The 18527-nt window shown below is 42.3% G+C and overlaps 1 protein-coding gene across 7 annotated transcripts in view; it reads left to right on the top strand.

Moving 5' to 3' along the window:
• Window positions 1–4960: 4960 nt before the first annotated feature.
• Window positions 4961–18527, top strand: part of RUFY3 (RUN and FYVE domain containing 3) — a 77923-nt gene continuing 64356 nt past the window's right edge. For 3 of the 7 annotated variants that reach the window (XM_050945001.1, XM_050945000.1, XM_050945004.1), the window contains exon 1: window positions 4961–5213. In XM_050945001.1, coding sequence (XP_050800958.1) covers window positions 4976–5213 — 238 coding nt within the window. In that variant the 5' untranslated portion in view covers window positions 4961–4975. Of the gene's footprint in view, window positions 5214–17771; window positions 18425–18527 lie in introns of those variants that run through there. The other 4 variants (XM_050945002.1, XM_050945005.1, XM_050945003.1 and 1 more) reach the window with 4 other exon arrangements.

Genomic DNA, 18527 nt, shown 5'->3' with positions numbered 1-18527 from the left:
CAGTCTTCATTTTTGAAAGATTAAATATTTTTAATAGGGGCTTTTAAATATATTGAATAAGGAAGGGCTACTGAGCACTACAAGGCAAGTAATGTAATTATGTCTGTAAGTGGAACTAAAAGACATTTCTAGCAGGCTACTGATGACACTGATGGTAAATGATTTTAAATACCTCATAAGAGAGGATGTGTGTGATGGGTTCAGTCACAGAGACCCCTTGGGACTGTCCTTGATGTGCTGAAATTACCTATGACTCAGGAAGGAAGCTTGGGAAGAAATTAGGGAAATGCTTTACAGTGACAAAGAGAGGCAGTGGATTTATGGATAATGTTTTCCTTATTCTAATGAAGTTCCTTGTTCACAGAAAAAACTGACACATCTAAATTATCGTTGTTACATGACGTTATACCTCTGTCACAAAGTACGTCCGCTTAATGATTGGCCTGATGCACTGCTTAGGAAGGAGTTGGAGAGGCAGAGAAAAGATTGATCAAATGGCCATGCTAGAGCCATGAAACAGCATGGAACTTCGGTAAACTAATGGCAAATTTTGCAAAGCCCTTGCCTTACTGTCTAGTCACCACCTGTTCAGCAAACAAGATTTTTAGTGAGGGGATTCATTGGGGGCAGGGGGAGGCTTTAATATGTCTTCTCATCCAGCTGTAATTTCTGTGAGTAAGCTGGACCAGATCATTTGCAAGGTATATTAATCCTTTATGTTCAGGAGTTACACACTTGAAGCTGCATGACTCACCAGAACTTTTCTTTTTAACCTTTTTACAAAAATATATATTTGAAAAACACTAAGACCTGTAATACCACCACCTAGCAAGAGGGACAGGACACCAAATATTCTGGTAACTTCAGCCAGAAAGGAGACCAGCACCTATTGTGGTTGGCTTTATTTTTGTGTGTGTGTCCTTGGCTACTGAACATATGTTCCCCATTGCTAAGACAAAGTGAGCAAGAGAAATATACAGACAGGTCTACCTAGATAGAATTAAACCTTCTAAACATCCACACCCCTCACTCACAACAACCTGTCTACTCTCTTGTTAATTATTCTATAGGCATCCAGACAGCATCAGCATTTGGATGTGTGAACAGACAATACAATGGAGGGTAGAAACCCAACAGACCATTCTAAATCAAGTGTGTAGGGAAGTAAAAGTAAACCTGCGGCTGCCTAAAATGATACAAGTGCATTGCATCTTCTCTCCTTTCTATGGAACTTCTAATAGAAACAAAATATCAGGTACACTCAGTGATGAGCTGCCAAAATATTAACAGGTTCCCTCCTCCTCACCCCATGAGGGGGTTGTGGCTGCTCCCCCGGAACTCCTGCCCCCTCCACCCCTTTTCCCTGTCCCCTGACTGCCCCCTGCTGTCCCATCCAACCCCTCCTCTCATTCCTCTTATTCCTTTACTCTTCCTATCACTGACAAAACCCATTGAAAACTCTGCCATACTGGGGTAGCAAATAATTAGTGGCAGCACTAGAAAAAAATTAGTCTCCAGGAATGAGTTGTCTTGAGGTTGCCACTTTTCCAATTTTGTCCTGTGGGAGAAAATAATATTACATTGCAAAATGACATGATGTTGCAACATGATGCAAAGAAAGATTGTAGACAGGATATTTTTCAGAACCTGTGAATTAGTGTGGCAAGATTCAAGAAAAATGAACGAAGTTGGTAAAACGTGGGAATCCTAAAATAGCACCAACATTTAATCCACCTCTGAAAATCGTAATAAAAACTCTTCATGCCCATCTTTTACAGCTAAAATTTTCTGATTAATATGTGAGCTAGTTATTTGTCTTAGATAATATAACTTTGCACTTCTGTCCAAGGATCTGAAAATGCCAAATAAAGAGCTTTGCTACGCTCCTGGAGTATATATAAACATTCCCATTTTGCAGCTAGGAAATTGAAGCATAAAGCAGACTTTCTTGTAGTTGCATGAGGATGTCTATGACACAAATAGAATGTAGATCTTCCCATATAAGAACTGATACAACAAGGTGCTGAGTGTCTTCAGCTCCCACGGAAGTCATTAGGAGTAGATGATACTCAGCACCTTGCAGGATTGAGCACTAGATTATCCTTTCCTCCTTATATATGTTAACCTTTGTTTTGGGAAGACACACTAGAGTACACATGAAAGGACAATGTTTTCTTTTAGGTTGCTGTTCAAGCAGCAAGCAGTTAGGTGATGTCCTTTTAACAGGAGAAAGGAAAGGGAAGTTGGTATTAGCTTTTTTGTCAGGTGTTGGTACTGATTAAAATTTGGGCACTGGAGAGAGAAGAAAGTAGGCACTGCAGAAAATCCTTTCTTGAGGAGAGAGGCATTTAACCTCTGCTTCAGTTTCTCCATTTGCAAAGTGGTGATGATCAAGTCTTCCCTACTTCAGAGAGGAAAACTGAAGATTTACTAATATTTGTAAAGCCCTTTGAAATCAACAGGGGTACCATGAAAGGTTATTTATTGTTATCAACAAGTGCAGGGGCAAAGGAAAGGTTATTTATTATTATTATTCCAAATAAAAGCTAGAGTTGATTGTTTGTTGCAGGCTATATAAATAGTATTCTGTTCTTAAAGTAGATTTATGTAAGTTGTACAGAAAATCTGTTGTGCAGAATAGAGCCTAGATTGCCTCTCAACAGCAAGTCCCTTTTGTATTTGTTCTTGTGGTAAGGTATGATATGTGTCTTCTGTAAACATGCAGGATCCGAATCAGCTGTATAGACTAACCAGTGAGGTTCAGTTACACCTCTACCTCGATATAACACTGTCCTCGGGAGCCAAAAAATCTTACTGCATTATAGGTGAAACCGCGTTATATCAAACTTGCTTTGATCCACCGGAGTGTGCAGCCCTGCCCCGCACTGCTTTACTGTGTTATATCCAAATTCATGTTATATTGGGTCGTGTTCTATTGGGGTAGAGGTGTACTTTAGTCAAGATGGCACACCAACTTCCATAAATCTACTTTAAGAACAAAATACTATTTATGTAGCCTACAACAAACTTATGAAATGCTGTAGAATAAAAGTTTAGTTTGGTGTGGATGTTTTGAAAAATAGAAAATACATCTTGTTAGATTATATTGGAAGCTTCTCCTTCACAAACAATCCATAATTGTGACCTACAGCTGAAGACTATTTTGTCTTTTGGAATTGCATGTTTGTATTACTCTCTGTTCTCATCTTATTTATACTAGGTACTGTTTGTCTAGTTAATTAAATGTGTAAACAATCAACTCTAGCTTTTATTTGGAATAGAGAAATTGGAAATTCAAATAACTTAGGCAGAAGTTAAACCTCCCATGTCACTGAAGTTTTGAAAGTAATTCTTAATACTTATGTAGTATGATAGATGATACAAAGGTAGAAACTTGGTCAACAATACCTCTTGCTATTAGTCCTTAAGAAAAACCAGTATTGGTAAATAATGTATGAGAAAAAATAACCTGAGGCCTAAATCTGCACAGTTTACTCATTCCTCACAAAGGGGGAAAACTCCTCATGTGACAACCTGCACAAATAGCAGTTTAGTCCCCTGGTTTGAAAACAGAGGCAGTGCTAAAGTTGTCATGTTTATAGTTCTGTTGTAATTTGAATGTTTGATACTGTTTTAGGTAGGAAATTAGTATTTATAATGTGCTTGGAAAACAAAAAGCTTTATACATGTGTGTTATATATAAGTATTATTCAGTATTGTGTATCTGTCAAGAAAAATGGAGAAGCAAAGACAAAATAGCTATCAGACATGGTGTCATATACTACAGTGATGAGGGCCATGTAAGCACATTAATATATTGACAGAGAGAAAGAGGTACAGCAAACTCAGCAGTCATTTTAGAAATGTACATATTTAGGAGGAAAACAGCATCTGATAGGTTCTGCTCTAGTAAACTAAATCAAAATAACTGTGCTGGAAATCATATCTGAAATACGAATGGAGAGCTTCTAACTATAAAATAAGATCTATGTACACTTGTTAATTCATACTACTTAGTAGGTGCAGTGCAACTTTGTTTAATAAAGCAACTTGGACAAATTGCCCCCTCCCACCCCAGACTTCCAGCATTAAATCACACAATGAAGAAGTTAAAGGCTAGAAAGGGAAAAATACAGGCCAGTGAGAAACCTAGATCTTCGCAGCACCAAGGAGTGACAAGTTTAGAGGAGGAATACAGAGGGCGTAACAACTTTTATAGAGGTGGATGAATAATGTCCAAATATATTTGTCCAAAAAATATTGTAGAATTAATTTCATGAAATAAATTAAACCAAGGGGCGAGGGAGAGAAACTGGACAGGAATGAGTGAGGGAGCAAGTGTGCGGAGGGGTCAGTGGGGCCGGGAGCCCCCCAGGAGAGACTTTCTAACGCTCTCCCACCAGTGTGTGGGGAGTTCAGACACCTGAATGTGCGGGGCAGATGGGAAGGCGAACCCCCCCTTGGAGTTGAACCCCTCAGGGGCTGGGGTGCAGAGGGGACTGTGGGGGGGAAGGGAGGCGGTTAATAGTTAACAGTCTCAGGCGCAGGGGTGGTTGTGGGGGTGAGAGGCCAACCCCTGAGAAGTGGGGTGCCATGAGGAGACGGGGGTGGGGCTGTGAAGGCTGAATTAACCCCTGAGAAGTGGGGTGCCATGAGGAGACGGGGGTGGGGCTGTGAAGGCTGAATTAACCCCTGAGAAGTGCGGTGCCATGAGGAGACGGGGGTGGGGCTGTGAAGGCTGAATTAACCCCTGCGGGGGGCGGTGCTGGGGTCTAACCCCCGCGGAAGGGAGGGTACTGTGGGTGAGGTGAGCTGGGGGCGGGTCCCGGGGGCGGGCTGGCGAGCGGCGGGCGGGGCCGGCCGTTCCGGGGCGGGGCCGGTGTCCATGGCGGAGGCGGACTCGCAGCAGCCGCTGCGCCCCCAGGTCGGCCGGGAAAGTTGCCCGGACGGAGCCGGGGCGGCGCGGCCCCCTGCCATGGAGCCGCGGGGTGGGCGCAGCCCCTCGGCCGGGGCGCTGGAGGCCGCGGACGGGGAAGCGGCGGAGGAGGAGGCGCCCCCCGAGTCTCCCCCCTATTTCCTGCTCTATCCGGGCCATCGAGGCGCCGGGCTGCCGCCGCAGAGCGTGTGGAGCCCCCCCGGCGGCGCCGCCGCCCTGCCCGTGCTGCTGCTGAGCTCCCCGGGGCCCGCCTCCGGACAGGACAGAGCCGGCACCCGTGAGTAGCCACCCCCGCCCAGCACCGCCTCCCCTCGCACCCCCGGGCCGGCACCCCGGGGGGCTGGTGCCCTGCCCGTCCCCAGCATTGCCCCTCTCTACTGCCTAGGAGTGTCCCCCCAGCTCCCTCACACAGGGATCCCCTGATCCCTCTCGCCCCCAACCCCGATTCACGGCCCCAGATTCTCTCCGCCCCAAACTGCCCTGGATTGAACTTGGGTCTTGAGGGTGGTTGTAGCTGCAGAACCTTCCTCCCCCTTCTTCCCTCGGGCTCCCTGTCAGCAAGGGGGGCTCCCAACCAGAATCCCCTTGGCCAGTGATAAACCCCTGGGGCATGGGGATGTAAGTGGCAGAGAGCGAGGTAAGAGGCAGGGGGGTTTGGGGTTCCTGCTTAAACGAAAACTAGTTTATTTGCCAAGGAAGGAGGTAACACAACTGGCCAAGGTAACTTGTATTCAGCTGCTCTCTGGTGGAAATGTTTGTACTTTTGTTTCTGAAAAATATATTGACTATAGCTATTATATAGCATGGTGGGCTGACTGCGGTACTTTGTAATCAGAAGAGGAGATAGCTGCACTTCTGGAAATTATTTTTGATTTATCACTTTGATTCATTCCATTCAAATTTGTATGAACTCTGGGGATCCGTCATTTCTGGCAGGGAAGAGTTAGCAGTATCCAGAGAGTAATGACGCCATTGGATATGGGGAAATCACACCAAAACTCCTTTGAACTTGGTGGCCGAATCTTCAGAAGAGGGTGGCATATAGTTCTTCCTCCATCATATTACTGTCATCACCCCAACAGGCAAGTGAAGTGTGTGTATCTGAGCTGAGGGCGGGAGACAGGAGGACTGTGATGCGGCCTTGAAAGTTGTGGAAGATACATTGGAAGGAGATGCTTCGGTATGCGTGCCTTCCTGAAATGCTCATTCAGAAACTCAGCTACCACATTAAAAATAATCACAAGCCTCGCTCTCCACTTCACTCCACTCTGCTTGTTCTGGGGAAGGAGCTCTCAGTCCTTCTGAAGTTTTAATTGAGTAGCTACACTGCCATCCTGGAGTATAGGATGGGTATGGGTTCTCAGGGATAGGCTGTCTTTGACTGCCCACCTCCTGCCACTGTGTCCTAAAGCAAATTGGTATTATATAGGGTGTTTTTCTCCACTTGACATGGTTATGTAACTGTGTGGGGTTATTTTGCAGTCTATTTGTGACAGGGGATAGGTTATTTGTGTATTTTAGCAAAGACTGGTTATAGGATGGAAGTGTCTAACCTGCTCTATTGCAAGCATGCAGTGTTTACAAAGAGGAGTTTAGCATACTCCAAAGTTTTCTTTTTAACATGTAGCATTTTATATAGTGCTTTTAATCTTCAAAGTGTCTTGCAAACACTAATTTTTACAACACCCTTTTGAGTGGGTCTCTATTGTGCAAATGGGGAAACTGAGCCAGGGAGCTTAATAGGTTTGCCCAAGCCTCAGGGAGTCAAAACGGGTATAAGAACTCAAGAGTCCCTAGGTCATTACCCTCCTCTCTTCCTAGGTGTTGCTCTGCAACAGCTGTTGGTAATACAGAAGTCTTTGGAAGAAGCCTAGTAAAAAACCAAACACATTTTTTATATATATGGTGCACTGCGCTTCTCTGCCTTCACGGTGATAGCTGTTTATGTGATAACCTGTGTCAAGAGTTGGATTCCTGCTCACTGACTGAGAGACTGATATAGCGACATAGTGGGAAGTAAAGCAAAGAGGAAATATAAATTATTCCCATGGTGCTGCTTGTCTGCTTCTCCTGAGTCAAACTTGCATGCAAGTCAGCATTCTTCGTCCTCGCTGTGTCTCACTTTCTGCATCACAGGCAGTAGCAACACTTGCTCATTCATTGTCTGGGCAGTAGCAGCAAACTTTTCTGCTAGGTCTCATTTCTTTGGAATTAACAATAAACCATTTTTTTTCTGGAAGGATTTATGTTTCAGTTCGGGGACTAGCCTTAGTTACCTGCAGATTCTGTGGCCTGAGAGGCTTCACAGCTTCTTAAGGTATCTCTGAGTAGCTATAAGTATTATAGTAGTGGTACAGTGCTCTGTGAGGTGGGTGTGTTTATTGATGGGGTGGTCTATAAAGATGTTGCAGAAATGCCTTGAATGGTGGGTCTGGCTTTCATAAAACAATTCACACGTGCTTTCTTATCTAGCGTGAAATAAAAGTTTTGTTTATCCTCTCCTGAGCTGGAAAAGGATGTGTGCCAAAACATTCTAAACATAAAAATCCCAAAGTCAACATTCAGGTTCCCCAGCCAGGTTTCTTCCTCCAGTGTGCTGTGCCAGCATAGGAAGCTAACTGCCCCAGCCGGTTCAGGAGGCCAGTAGTTTGCAGTGTTTGATTTACACCCTCCCCAAATTTAGAAGAGCTGTTTTTATCTTCTCCTGATTAGCCCAGACTCTGCTTTCCTCATCAAGCCTCACTTATGCTTTCAGGATTAAACAGTGTAATTAGTCCCTGTCTCTTTCCACCATTTGTTTTTAAGACCACCCAGTTGATTCCCAGGTGTCAGGACTCTCTGGTGCTCATTTGTTTCCCGAAAGGAAGTGAGAAAGGAACTGGAACAGAGAGAGGCTTCAGCATAAATATATATAAAGCAGAGGAGGAAAGAAAAGAAAAAGATGATCTTTGATAAGCTATTTGTATCAAAATCATACAATATGCAATATGAGTTTTATAGACTACAGAAACCTCCCCTAACATATATACCCCACAAAGCAGCAGGCCATTCTATCCCAAAAGACCTCAGTGTTGATAATAGGGGAGTCCATATGTGACGGTGAGCTCCAGCCTTGTTTCACTTAGACTTTTAAAATATCTCTTATTCACATTATCATGGCTTGAGGCAGCCCCTGCATCAGACAGTAATTTTATGCCATACAATCCTACACAACCAGAATTGAAACTTTTGCTTGTGTGTGTCGTTCTCCTGGGTTTCCTAACCTTTGCTACCACCATCATTTTAAAAATTAGGTTAAACTAAGGAGTAGTAAGATTACTTCTGTATTTTGCATTTACAGTGTCTTTCAGTCAAGAATCTAATAGCACTCTGTAAATCTTAATCCCTCTTGCACAGCAGTAAAGGGAGAGAAGAGATTGAAGTACAAATAATGGGAATAGTATTTTCTGGCAGTTGATGATCATGGGAGTTGAGGGATTGAGATGTATAAAGGGCCCTTTTCCCAGCAATTAATGATCAGCTAGGGTATGCCTGACATGGAGGTAATGATTGTTATAAACAAGAAAATAACTAAATTTCAGTAGAATGTACTTATGTCATGGATATGGCATTCTGTATACATTATAAGGCTCTTACTAGTAAATGACCAGTTAACAAATCATCAGAAAAACTGTACATTTAATTCTTGGTATTCATGTTATATTTAACTGTGTTCTTTCATATAGGAGTCCGTTGGTGGGAGGAAATGGTTTTTACTTTATAGTGAGATGTGTACTAATGAAGGGGGGAACTTTATACTGGTCTACAGTCAAGCTGGAAATTGAGATAGCCCGTAGCTTTGTAAATTGCATGAAGGAATGCTGTAATACACTGGTTTTCAACCTGTGGTCCATGTACCCCCGAGGGTCTGCAGGCTATGTCTAAGGAGTGCACGAAAGGTGGTCATTGTGATAGAACAGTGGTTTTCAAACTGTCACATTTCCAAAGTGGTCTGCCTCTCCATTTGAAATTTTTAGAGGTCTGCAAATGAAAAAAGGTTGAATAGAAGAGGGAAGGATGTAGATAGTGTATTTTATCAACTGAAGAAAGTGAATTGTATGCATTGAGATGAAGGGGGTTGGACTAGATGACCTCCTGAGGTTCCTTCCAACCCTGATATTCTATGATTTGAGCTGAGAATTGAGTTGCAGTTCAAGTAGACATGCGTATGCTAGCTCTGCTTGAGCTAGTGCCATGGGCAGTGGGTGAACCCCCACTTTGGGGAGACTAGCCCACTGGCTGCACCCCCTTCTGCCTGAGGCCCTGCCCCCCTCGAGTCCCAAACACACACCCCATAACAGGAGGAGCCCTAAGGCCCTCTCCCCATGACTGGAGGAGCCCCAGCCACACCTGGCCATCCTCGAGCGCCAGTCCGGTCCCAGCCACACGGGGTTGAGCCACCATCCATGCCCCAGCCATGCTGAGCTGAGCCGAGCTGAGTCATTGACCATGTCGGGTGGCATCGCCGAGGCAAGCCGCCGGACCCCCACCTGGCCAGCCCCAGCATATGGCTGAGCCACCTCGCTCCCCGGCCAGACCCTCCCACCTACTGCTGGCTTGTCGCATTACTTTCTCACTCCTGAGGATGAGGGACACAGTGAGCTGTAGCAGGCGGGCAGCAGCAGACAGTGGAGGTCTCAGGAAAGGGACAGGGCTACCACAGCCCAGGTGTTAGCCTTCCCCGGCTCATTATACCTGCCACCCATGGCTAGAGCCTAAAAATAGCTGCGTGTCCGTGAAAGCACAGGTGACCGCCTGGGCTAGCTGCTCCGAGTGCAACCCTGCCTGACCCCTGGGTACATGGTCGGGTGGATAGCCGGAGCCACTGTGGGCACACTGCTATTTTTAGGTGCTAGTCTAAGAAGAGCTGCCATGGGTACATCTACACAAACTGGGAATCAACTTCCGGCTCAATGTAGATGGCCCTAGTATGAATGGAAAACTTGAGGAGACTGGGGAAAGAGAGACTAATAAACTGTAAAGCTACTTAAGTTTAGAGTTGAAAATTCTGAAAATATGAAGTATGTTCATGATTGGTAAATGACTATTGTCTTGGTCGCTGTTTGACACTGTAGTTATCTAACCATCGTGTACACGATACACACTATGCTGCTACTTTTACAAATAAACTGAACTGAAGCATGGGCCATGTAGGCTCATTAATTACACTGGTCTACAATTTTTGAGAAGTCATCTGCTTCAGAGATAAAATGTGATATTTATTAAGTATTTTGATGTGCTGAATTCAGATATGACAATTAAAACAACTGGCTACTGTTTCTAAGATATTTAAGTTTTTACATTTTATATCTGTGTATATTGTGTAGATAGTAGAGTTTTAATCATAAATTGTAAACCTAGGTCTTTTCATCTGTTTGTGATTGCTTTACATGATGATATTTCACCTGTCCTGTTTATATAACACTTTAAAAATCAGCAAAAGGGTTTTATAAATTAAATTTATTATGAAACAAAAGGCAAAAAATGATTATGTACATAGTTTAGTCCTATTCAGTGTCTACTCGGCGCTTCTTGGCTTATCTCTTATATTCATTAAATGGAGCATCTTTTGTCACTGTCCAGCAATAGTCTGCAAGCATTGATGGGCTCCATTTGCCCTGATAGCCTGCCAGGAGATTCCACTGCTGTAGTCTGGAGCCCAGCAGCTCTGCCTTACTCTTGGGTAGTTCCAAATCCCTGACAAGGTCATTCAGTTCACCTTGTGTTATGAGCTGTGGTTCAGAGGAGGAGGATGGGAGAAAATGTGGGTCCTGTGACGTTGATAGTTCAGGACCAGAAGTTTCATTCTCTTCCTCTTCCTCGTCTGACTCAAGTGAGAATGATTCTGGTGCATCAGGAACCGGCAGTCCTTCTCCGTGGGGTACTGGGCGTATAGCTGATGGAATGTTTGGATAATGCACAGTCCACTTTTTCTTCTTTGACACACCTTTCCCAACTGGAGGCACCACACAGAAGTAACAATTGCTGGTATGATCTGTTGGCTCTCTCCAACTCATTGGCACTGCAGAAGGCATAGATTTCCTTTTCCTGTTCAACCACTGGCGAAGATATGCTGCACAAATGTTGCAGCATATGTGTGGGGCCCACCTCTTGTCCTGATCTCCAATTTTGCAGCCAGAATAAAGGCGATAGGCTTTCTTAACCATAGTGGTTATACTGCGCTTTTGTGATGCAAAAGTCACTTCACCACAAACATAGCAGAAGTTATCTGCCCTGTTCACACAAGTACGAGGCATCTCTGCTCACTTTGGCTAAACAGAAATGTGTCCCTTTGCAAAATCAAACACTGACAAATAAGAGAGCACGACACTGTATGATTTCTAGAGCTGATATAGGGCAATTTGTTCAGCAGAGTGATGTAAGCTTCGTTATGATTGCATCATCCATGACTTCTAGGAATAACAGGATGCAATTCATATCATGTATGACGCAATACCAGCTTCAGATTGCATCATTCATTGTTTTGCCTAAAAAGCAAGTACTGTCCAAACCCAGTCATAGATTTATTCATAGATCCAGTCAAAGATGTATTTTAGTCATTTCTGGTTCAAATTGAGATCCCTTCCCTTTATAACTCACTTCTCCTCCGCCATTCCCAAGTCAAGGGTCGTATATACTGACCCAACAGCATATCTTGAAAACTAGAGCCAATCAACAATTTTAAGCATCATTTTCATTCTCAGTGACCCAGAATTAGTAAAGTTGGACTACATTTATTTCAGAAGCATTTTGGCTGTAGAGCAGTGTTATAGCATAATGTTAGTAATACCAGAGCTGCAGGTCTGAACTCCATGCTTGCCATGCGCTGATAACATTGGGCCCATGGTGACAGGTGTGCTCAAAATAGCATGAAGATATTCAGAGATGCTGAAGAACAGATCTCAAGAATTTATCATACAGTATAACAATTTTATTTTGTGTAGTGACGACTTCGTCTCATGTCTTTGTCACAAACTAGATGTTTTTCCAAAACCATGTACAAGCAATGGCTCTTTCCATTGCAGCTGTGAGGTCCTCCTGCGTACAGGTCTCCCCAAGGAGTAGGCAAATGAGCAGGTGCTCCGTTGTCAGTGCTTCACTGCACTCACATATATGTGTAGTGGTTTTTTTGTTGTTTTTTTTAATTCAACAGTAACGTGGTCTGGGATACAATATGTACAAGTCAAGTGTAGTGACTTACACATATTGTATCCCAGACCACATTGCTACTTTTTTTTTTTAATTCAACAGTAGAGTGAGAGAAACAGTAAGGGCAAAGAAAGGCAACTTATGTCTTCAGCTGAAACTTGAACTGAGATGAAGACTTAAGACCGATCATGAAAGCTGTTCATGCCAACAGGAGCTGCTCTTGGATGAATGCTAGTGACACTCTTCCTCCAAGAGGCAAAGATGCAGCCAGTGCTAGACAAGCAGAGAGAACAGGTAGGAGAACAACATTTCTTTAGGAGAGGTAAGCTGCAGTAAATCTATAGAAGGTTTTTAAAGACAAAAACTAAACCTGATTGAGCTGCCTTTACTCCGCAGAATTCCTGTTAGCTTCCAGTGGGAGGCCATCTGATCATGATGGCTCTGGTGGCTTCTTCCTTCCCCTTTTTCAATTGTACTTTTAGTAACATAGGTATTCTAAATTCTGAAACACCTTTGTTGCACAAAGAGAAAAGTCTGTCTCTGTATTCATGGAAGTAATGGATTCCATCTTTTTCCTTGAGCCTAGAAAATTCTTCACTCCTGCTCTTTTGTATTTTTAACCTGCTGGACTCAAATTGCAAGAGACGTACTGCATGTGTGCCGCCTATACGGAAGGTGAAAATCCTGGCTACCTGTCTGACTGCAGCAAAGAAATGAAGGGTTGGATCCTGCCTATGCCCCCATTCAGGGTGGAGGCTGATTATCCTGCAGCATGTCACCTGTAGAGCGGGTTGGCTGGTGAATATTTTATACAGAAAAGAAAGTTGTGGGGAGTGAGTGTGTGTGTGTGTGTGTGTGTAAGATATATTAACTCTTGAACTAGGAGCGAGGAGGGTGTGCTGCCATTGTCATTGAGGTACAGCATTGAAAGCAGGAGCAGAGATATGAGGGAAATCCATTATTTTTGCCACCTGCCTTTCTATATCCCAAATTAAAAGGTAAAGGAGAAGATACTGGACACTAGGAACAGAATATCAAGGTTGTGGTTCCATCTGCAAGTGGCATAGCTGGGGAATAGGGAAAACTGGTTATCAGGATTTATTTAATTTGGAAACATAGGAGCTGCCATTTTGGATCAGACTGATGTCCTGTCTAGTCTTGTAGCCTGTGTGTGGCCATGTAGATTCATCAGAGGGGGACACAAGAAACCCTATGGTGAAAAGTATGAAGTTACTTGTCTGTAGGGGAAACTTCTTCCTGATTCCTGGCAGTTAGTGGTTGGTTTTCTAACTCTATGAACCTTGTAGACATATATGCTGTACAATTTTATCCTGTTGTTTGCAGTGTTGCCAGAGTCTTCTTTCTGAGTGGTTACAGTTAATTTAGAACCCATTATTATGTATATGAGTACTTTATCTTCATTGAATCTCATCTGTCAGTGTTGTATTTACCTAGCATTGGTCGGTTGTTTTGTAATTCCTCAGTCTTCTCCCGTCTTGAATAACCAAAATAATGTTGTCATCCCAAAACTTTGCCATTTTATTCTACACCCTTTATGGCGAGTTGGTAGGCTCTGTATGGTTATGGCTGTAAACTCAGTTTTTATTGCAAGCCTGGTTTTTGGCTTCTGAACTAAAAGTTCACACTAAGTATTGCCTTTAGAAGTCATATGTGAGGTCTGTGCGTAAGTTAGAATTTATTCCTCTACATCAGGGTTTTTCAAACAGGGGTCGCTGCTTGTGCAGGGAAAGGCCCTGACGGGCCGAGGGACATATTGGCCGCCGCTTCCAGCAACTCCCATTGGCCCAAAGCAGTGATCCGCAGCCAGTGGGGGCCGCGATCGGCCGGACCTGCGGATGGGGCAGGTAAACACACCGGCCTGGCCCGCCAGTGGCTTTCCCTCCAGGAGGGGGCGACCCCTGTTTGAGAAACCCTGCTCTACATCTGAAGTGGACAATGGATTCCTGATTTGTCACTTTAAAAGTAGAGGTTCTTACTGGAGTTTAAAAAGTTCTTTTTTGTCACTTTGTAATAAAAAAGAAAGGACAAGAAAGAAAAATATTGGCCTGACCTATTGGACTAATCTAGTTGATATAATGCATATCTAAAGTTAACATTTTAAATAGTAATGGTCGAATGAATTGGCTTGCTTTCAGCTATTTGATTTATTTAATAAAATTGAACTTAATTTTTAAATTCTTGTTTTAAATTTTTTTACAGAACCGTGTTTGTCACTTGCGTAAACCTTTGATCTGAAATTCCTAGCTTTCAAATATTTTGATAATGCCAGCATTTTTGCAGTACTTTTAACATATTATAGCTACTTGCAGCTTAATGAAGTGATACCCACTATTAGCCTCCTTCACCATTTAGTCCTATACTTTGTTTTCATAGAGTCATAGACTTTAAGGTCAGAAGGGACCATTATGATCATCTAGTCTGACGTCCTGCACAACACAGGCCACAGAATCTCATCCACCCACTCCTGTATCAAACCTCTAACCTATGTCTGAGCCATTGAAGTCCTCAAATCATGGTTTAAAGACTTGAAGGTGCAGATAATCTTTCAGCAAGTGACCCATGCCCCACACTGCAGAGGAAGGCAAAAAAAAAAAAAGAAACGGGGCCTCTGCCAATCTGCCTTGGAGGAAAATTCCTTCTCGACCCCAAATATGGCGATCAGATAAACCCTGAGCATGTGGGCAAGACTCACCAGCCAGACACCCAGGAAAGAATTCTCTGTAGTAACCCAGATCCCACCCCATCTAACAACGCATCAGGCCACTGGGCATATTTACTGTTAATAATCAAAGATCAATTAATTGCCAAAATTAGGCTATCCCATCATACCATCCCATCCATAAACTTATCAAGCTTAGTCTTGAAGCTAGATATTTCTTTTGACCCCACTACTCCCCTTTGAAAGCTGTTACAGAACTTTACTTCTCTAATGGTTAGAAACCTTTGTCTAATTTCAAGTCTAAACTTCCTGATGGCCAGTTTGTATCCATTTGTTCTTGTGTCCACATTGATACTGAACTTAGATAATTCCTCCTCCTTGACCAGTTTCTGAACCATGATTAAGTTTTACCTCTTGCCCTGTGATTGCTTTGTTTTTTAATATCAAAGTGTTTATGGAAAAACAAAAAAATATTTCTCTAATGTTCTCTAATAGCTTTTGAGACACAATGTTCGTATACAGAAGCCATGTTTGCCCCAATTTTATTGTGTGAACATGTTTGTTTTATTACTCTGTTTTTAGTTGTTTCAACCAATTTTCCAAAATTAAGGTTCTCTGGGCGGTGAATCCCAGGATGTTCACCCCTTAGTGCTATTTTAAAGATAGCAACAGTTTTTGCTCTCCAGTATAGTAGCTGATTTTTGTCATACAGCACAACATATACTTTTGGTAGCAGCTTTGCCATGCTGTTCTTTCATGTTGAATGTTGTCGATGTCAGCTTATACTTAGAATATATTTGCAAAGAAAAGGCCTAAACATTTTTTTTTTAAATAAAAGGTCAGGACTCAACCAGAACTTCCATGTATACCAATTCCAGAGAACGCTGAAAGAATTCAGAGTGGTAGCCGTGTTAGTCTGTATCGGACTAAAAGAATTCTCAGCGATTCAAAAACATGCATCGAATACCTATAAAAATAACTTGGCCAACCTTTCAAATAGAATACTCAGAGGGTCCATTTTTTGTCGAAGATAACTGGATAAAATTAGAGTTTCTAGGTCAGGTGTAGCTGAGATTGTTTTAAAAAGGTAGGATAGCTTTACAAAGGTAAAATGGATCTCTTTTTTTTTTTTTTTTTTTTTTAAAGTGGCACATTACAAGTGCCATTTAAGAACCACCATTGGTCGAAATTCAGGTTTTGTATTAAAAGAACCAACGAAGCAAAATTAGGTTTAACAAAATAAATTTACATTGCTTAATTTCGAGAGGTTTTGTTGTTCAAACATTCTGCTCTGGTATTTAAAGTATAAACATTGAAGTATTATGACATTGTATTTGAACTTGAAAACAAGACTGACTAAATAAAGAGACTGACCCATCTAGTTTCATTGTCCAGGGTGATGGTGGTGATAAAATCCAAACATTAAAACTGGAGATATTTGCTGAGGTTTTTATTCTCTTTCATCAACATGGTAAACTACTGTTAGTGTTTTTAAAGAAGAGTTGCTTTCTCTCAGAAAGCTACCTGTACTTTTTGCCATGAGTGCTGTGTGTATTATATCACTGTAACAATACACTGGAGAACTATTTATTTTACCTTAAATGGGACTGCATACATATTCTAACTAATCAGTTGTCACACTTCTGGTCAATATTGGTAAGCAACTTCTTTTCTTTGCCTGTTGTTAGAAGTAACTGCTGTAAACTATTGCTGACTTCCCCCACAGTTCCATAAATACAGTGAAAACTAACTTGGTGACTGTTTTCTGTTCCCTTTTTTGAGTCATACTTATTGGGGAACTGAATTTTGTAGTGAAGTGTCATGTGTTTCTGCCTTTCAAACTACTAACATTTCTGTGCATCCAAATATATCATTCAGGTGTTTCTGTTTAAATTTGATTTTCGAGGTTGGGGGAGGGAGGTCAGTTTTCTATGTAATACTTTTTTATTAATGTAGTTTTCAATGTAAAATGCCTCTAGGTTGCCCTTTTGAGTTGATGTGGGGGCAGTTCATTCATCTGTAACACTGCAATCATTGAGGACTAGAATTAATATAAATCTTATTTAAAATTATTAAATACCACATGAGGTTATTGTTTGGTGTTATATATACCTTAAGTGGTGGTTATGTAGATTACCGTGGTTAGGCAGTGACCTTGAGGTCACTGGTTTCTTGAGGTACCAACTTGGGTAGAAGGTGTCAGGCACAGAGCAGACTGCAATTCCTATCTCACAGGAGGCATGTTAAGGTTAAGGGCACCAGGAGTCAAATTACCTGAAAGGTACCAGGCAGGGTTACCAGTTTGTTCTTTAAAAAGTATCTTTCAATTTTTACTTCGTTCAGTGGCAACAGCTTTTATTTGGATTTATCCAAAATTGCACCAGTTCTTAATGGATAATTTTAATTTTTAGTTAGCAGTCTGGCCTTTATAATGTATAATACCACAAAAAAAGCAGAGGCTAAAATCTGAGTCAGTGGTGCACTGCAAACACTTCAGATTTGAACAAACCTTCTAGGGTTGTGTGTGTGTGTGTGTGTGTTTTTTTTTGTTTTGTTTTGTTTTTGTTTTTTTTTACTATCTCAGAGGGTAAATCCATGTAATATTTGTTTAGTTGGGAAAGTTCAGTTGAAAAGGTATTTTTTGAGAAACTTAAACTCACTGGAAGCGAGATCTCAATTATAATTTGCACACCCGATTTGATTTATATAGAAGCACCCAGGCACATGAACGGAATACAAATCTCTCTTTGTAGTCATCAAATAGACACTCCGCTCCTTTGTACTATGAGAGGAACTGATGAGAAATATGTGTATTATGTTGTGCCTGATCGCAGATTGACTAGCATAGTCTGAAAAGAGGCTGTGGATGGTGAGAGCAAGATCAGCCTAATTGCTCTCCCTGCATCAGCAGCATCTATATAGCATCCTGGGAATTGCTTGCCCTACGATCTGAGCAGCTGGTCACATGAGTCTGAATTTTCAGTTCAGTTCATTAGTCAGCCATTTTGGTCAACACCCTGCTTGCTGCGCACAACCAATCCTATTAGCACTCTGTGTCCTGGCTTCTCTGGGGGAGAAAGAGACTAGTAGTGATTCTAGCAATTCTGGATAGCTGTTCCTATAGACTTATATATTATTTTGGTTTTTCTTTTCTTAGTTTTGGTAACGAGCAAAGGAAGCTTTTTCTTTTATGCAGTGACCAGGTTTTCTGTGGTTGCTTAGGATTAATAGCATCTAGCACAGCTGAAGAAAAAGATAGTTGGGGAAGAGAGGAGGAGGAGACTGAAGAGGAGCATCATTTATACCTTGCTGTATATATGAAAAAGCTTTTGCAGTTTGTGTGATTTGAGCATATTTGTTTCTACACAGCAAGGTATTTCTTCTTATCTTCCTCAGAAGGCTTTTCCTTTTAGTTCTCTTTTGTTGTGCCAGCTGAGTCATCATGTCTGCCTTGACGCCTCAAAGCGATATGCCAACCCCCACTACAGACAAGATCACGCAGGCTGCCATGGAGACCATCTATCTTTGCAAATTCCGAGTGTCTATGGATGGAGAATGGCTCTGCCTGCGCGAGCTGGATGACATCTCACTTACCCCCGACCCAGAACCTACCCATGAAGGTATGGTCCAATTCTCTACCTTGAGAGCCCTGCAGCCATCTCATTGTTACAACTACAGAGTGTATGTGTATGGGGCAGGAGGGGCTTCACCATTCAAGGGCTT

The sequence above is a fragment of the Gopherus flavomarginatus genome, chromosome 3 (genome assembly GCF_025201925.1).
Source record: "Gopherus flavomarginatus isolate rGopFla2 chromosome 3, rGopFla2.mat.asm, whole genome shotgun sequence".
In the NCBI taxonomy this organism is placed as follows: domain Eukaryota; kingdom Metazoa; phylum Chordata; order Testudines; family Testudinidae; genus Gopherus; species Gopherus flavomarginatus.
The sequence above is the reverse complement of the archived record's forward strand: the minus strand, read 5'-3'. Positions and strand labels throughout refer to the sequence as shown.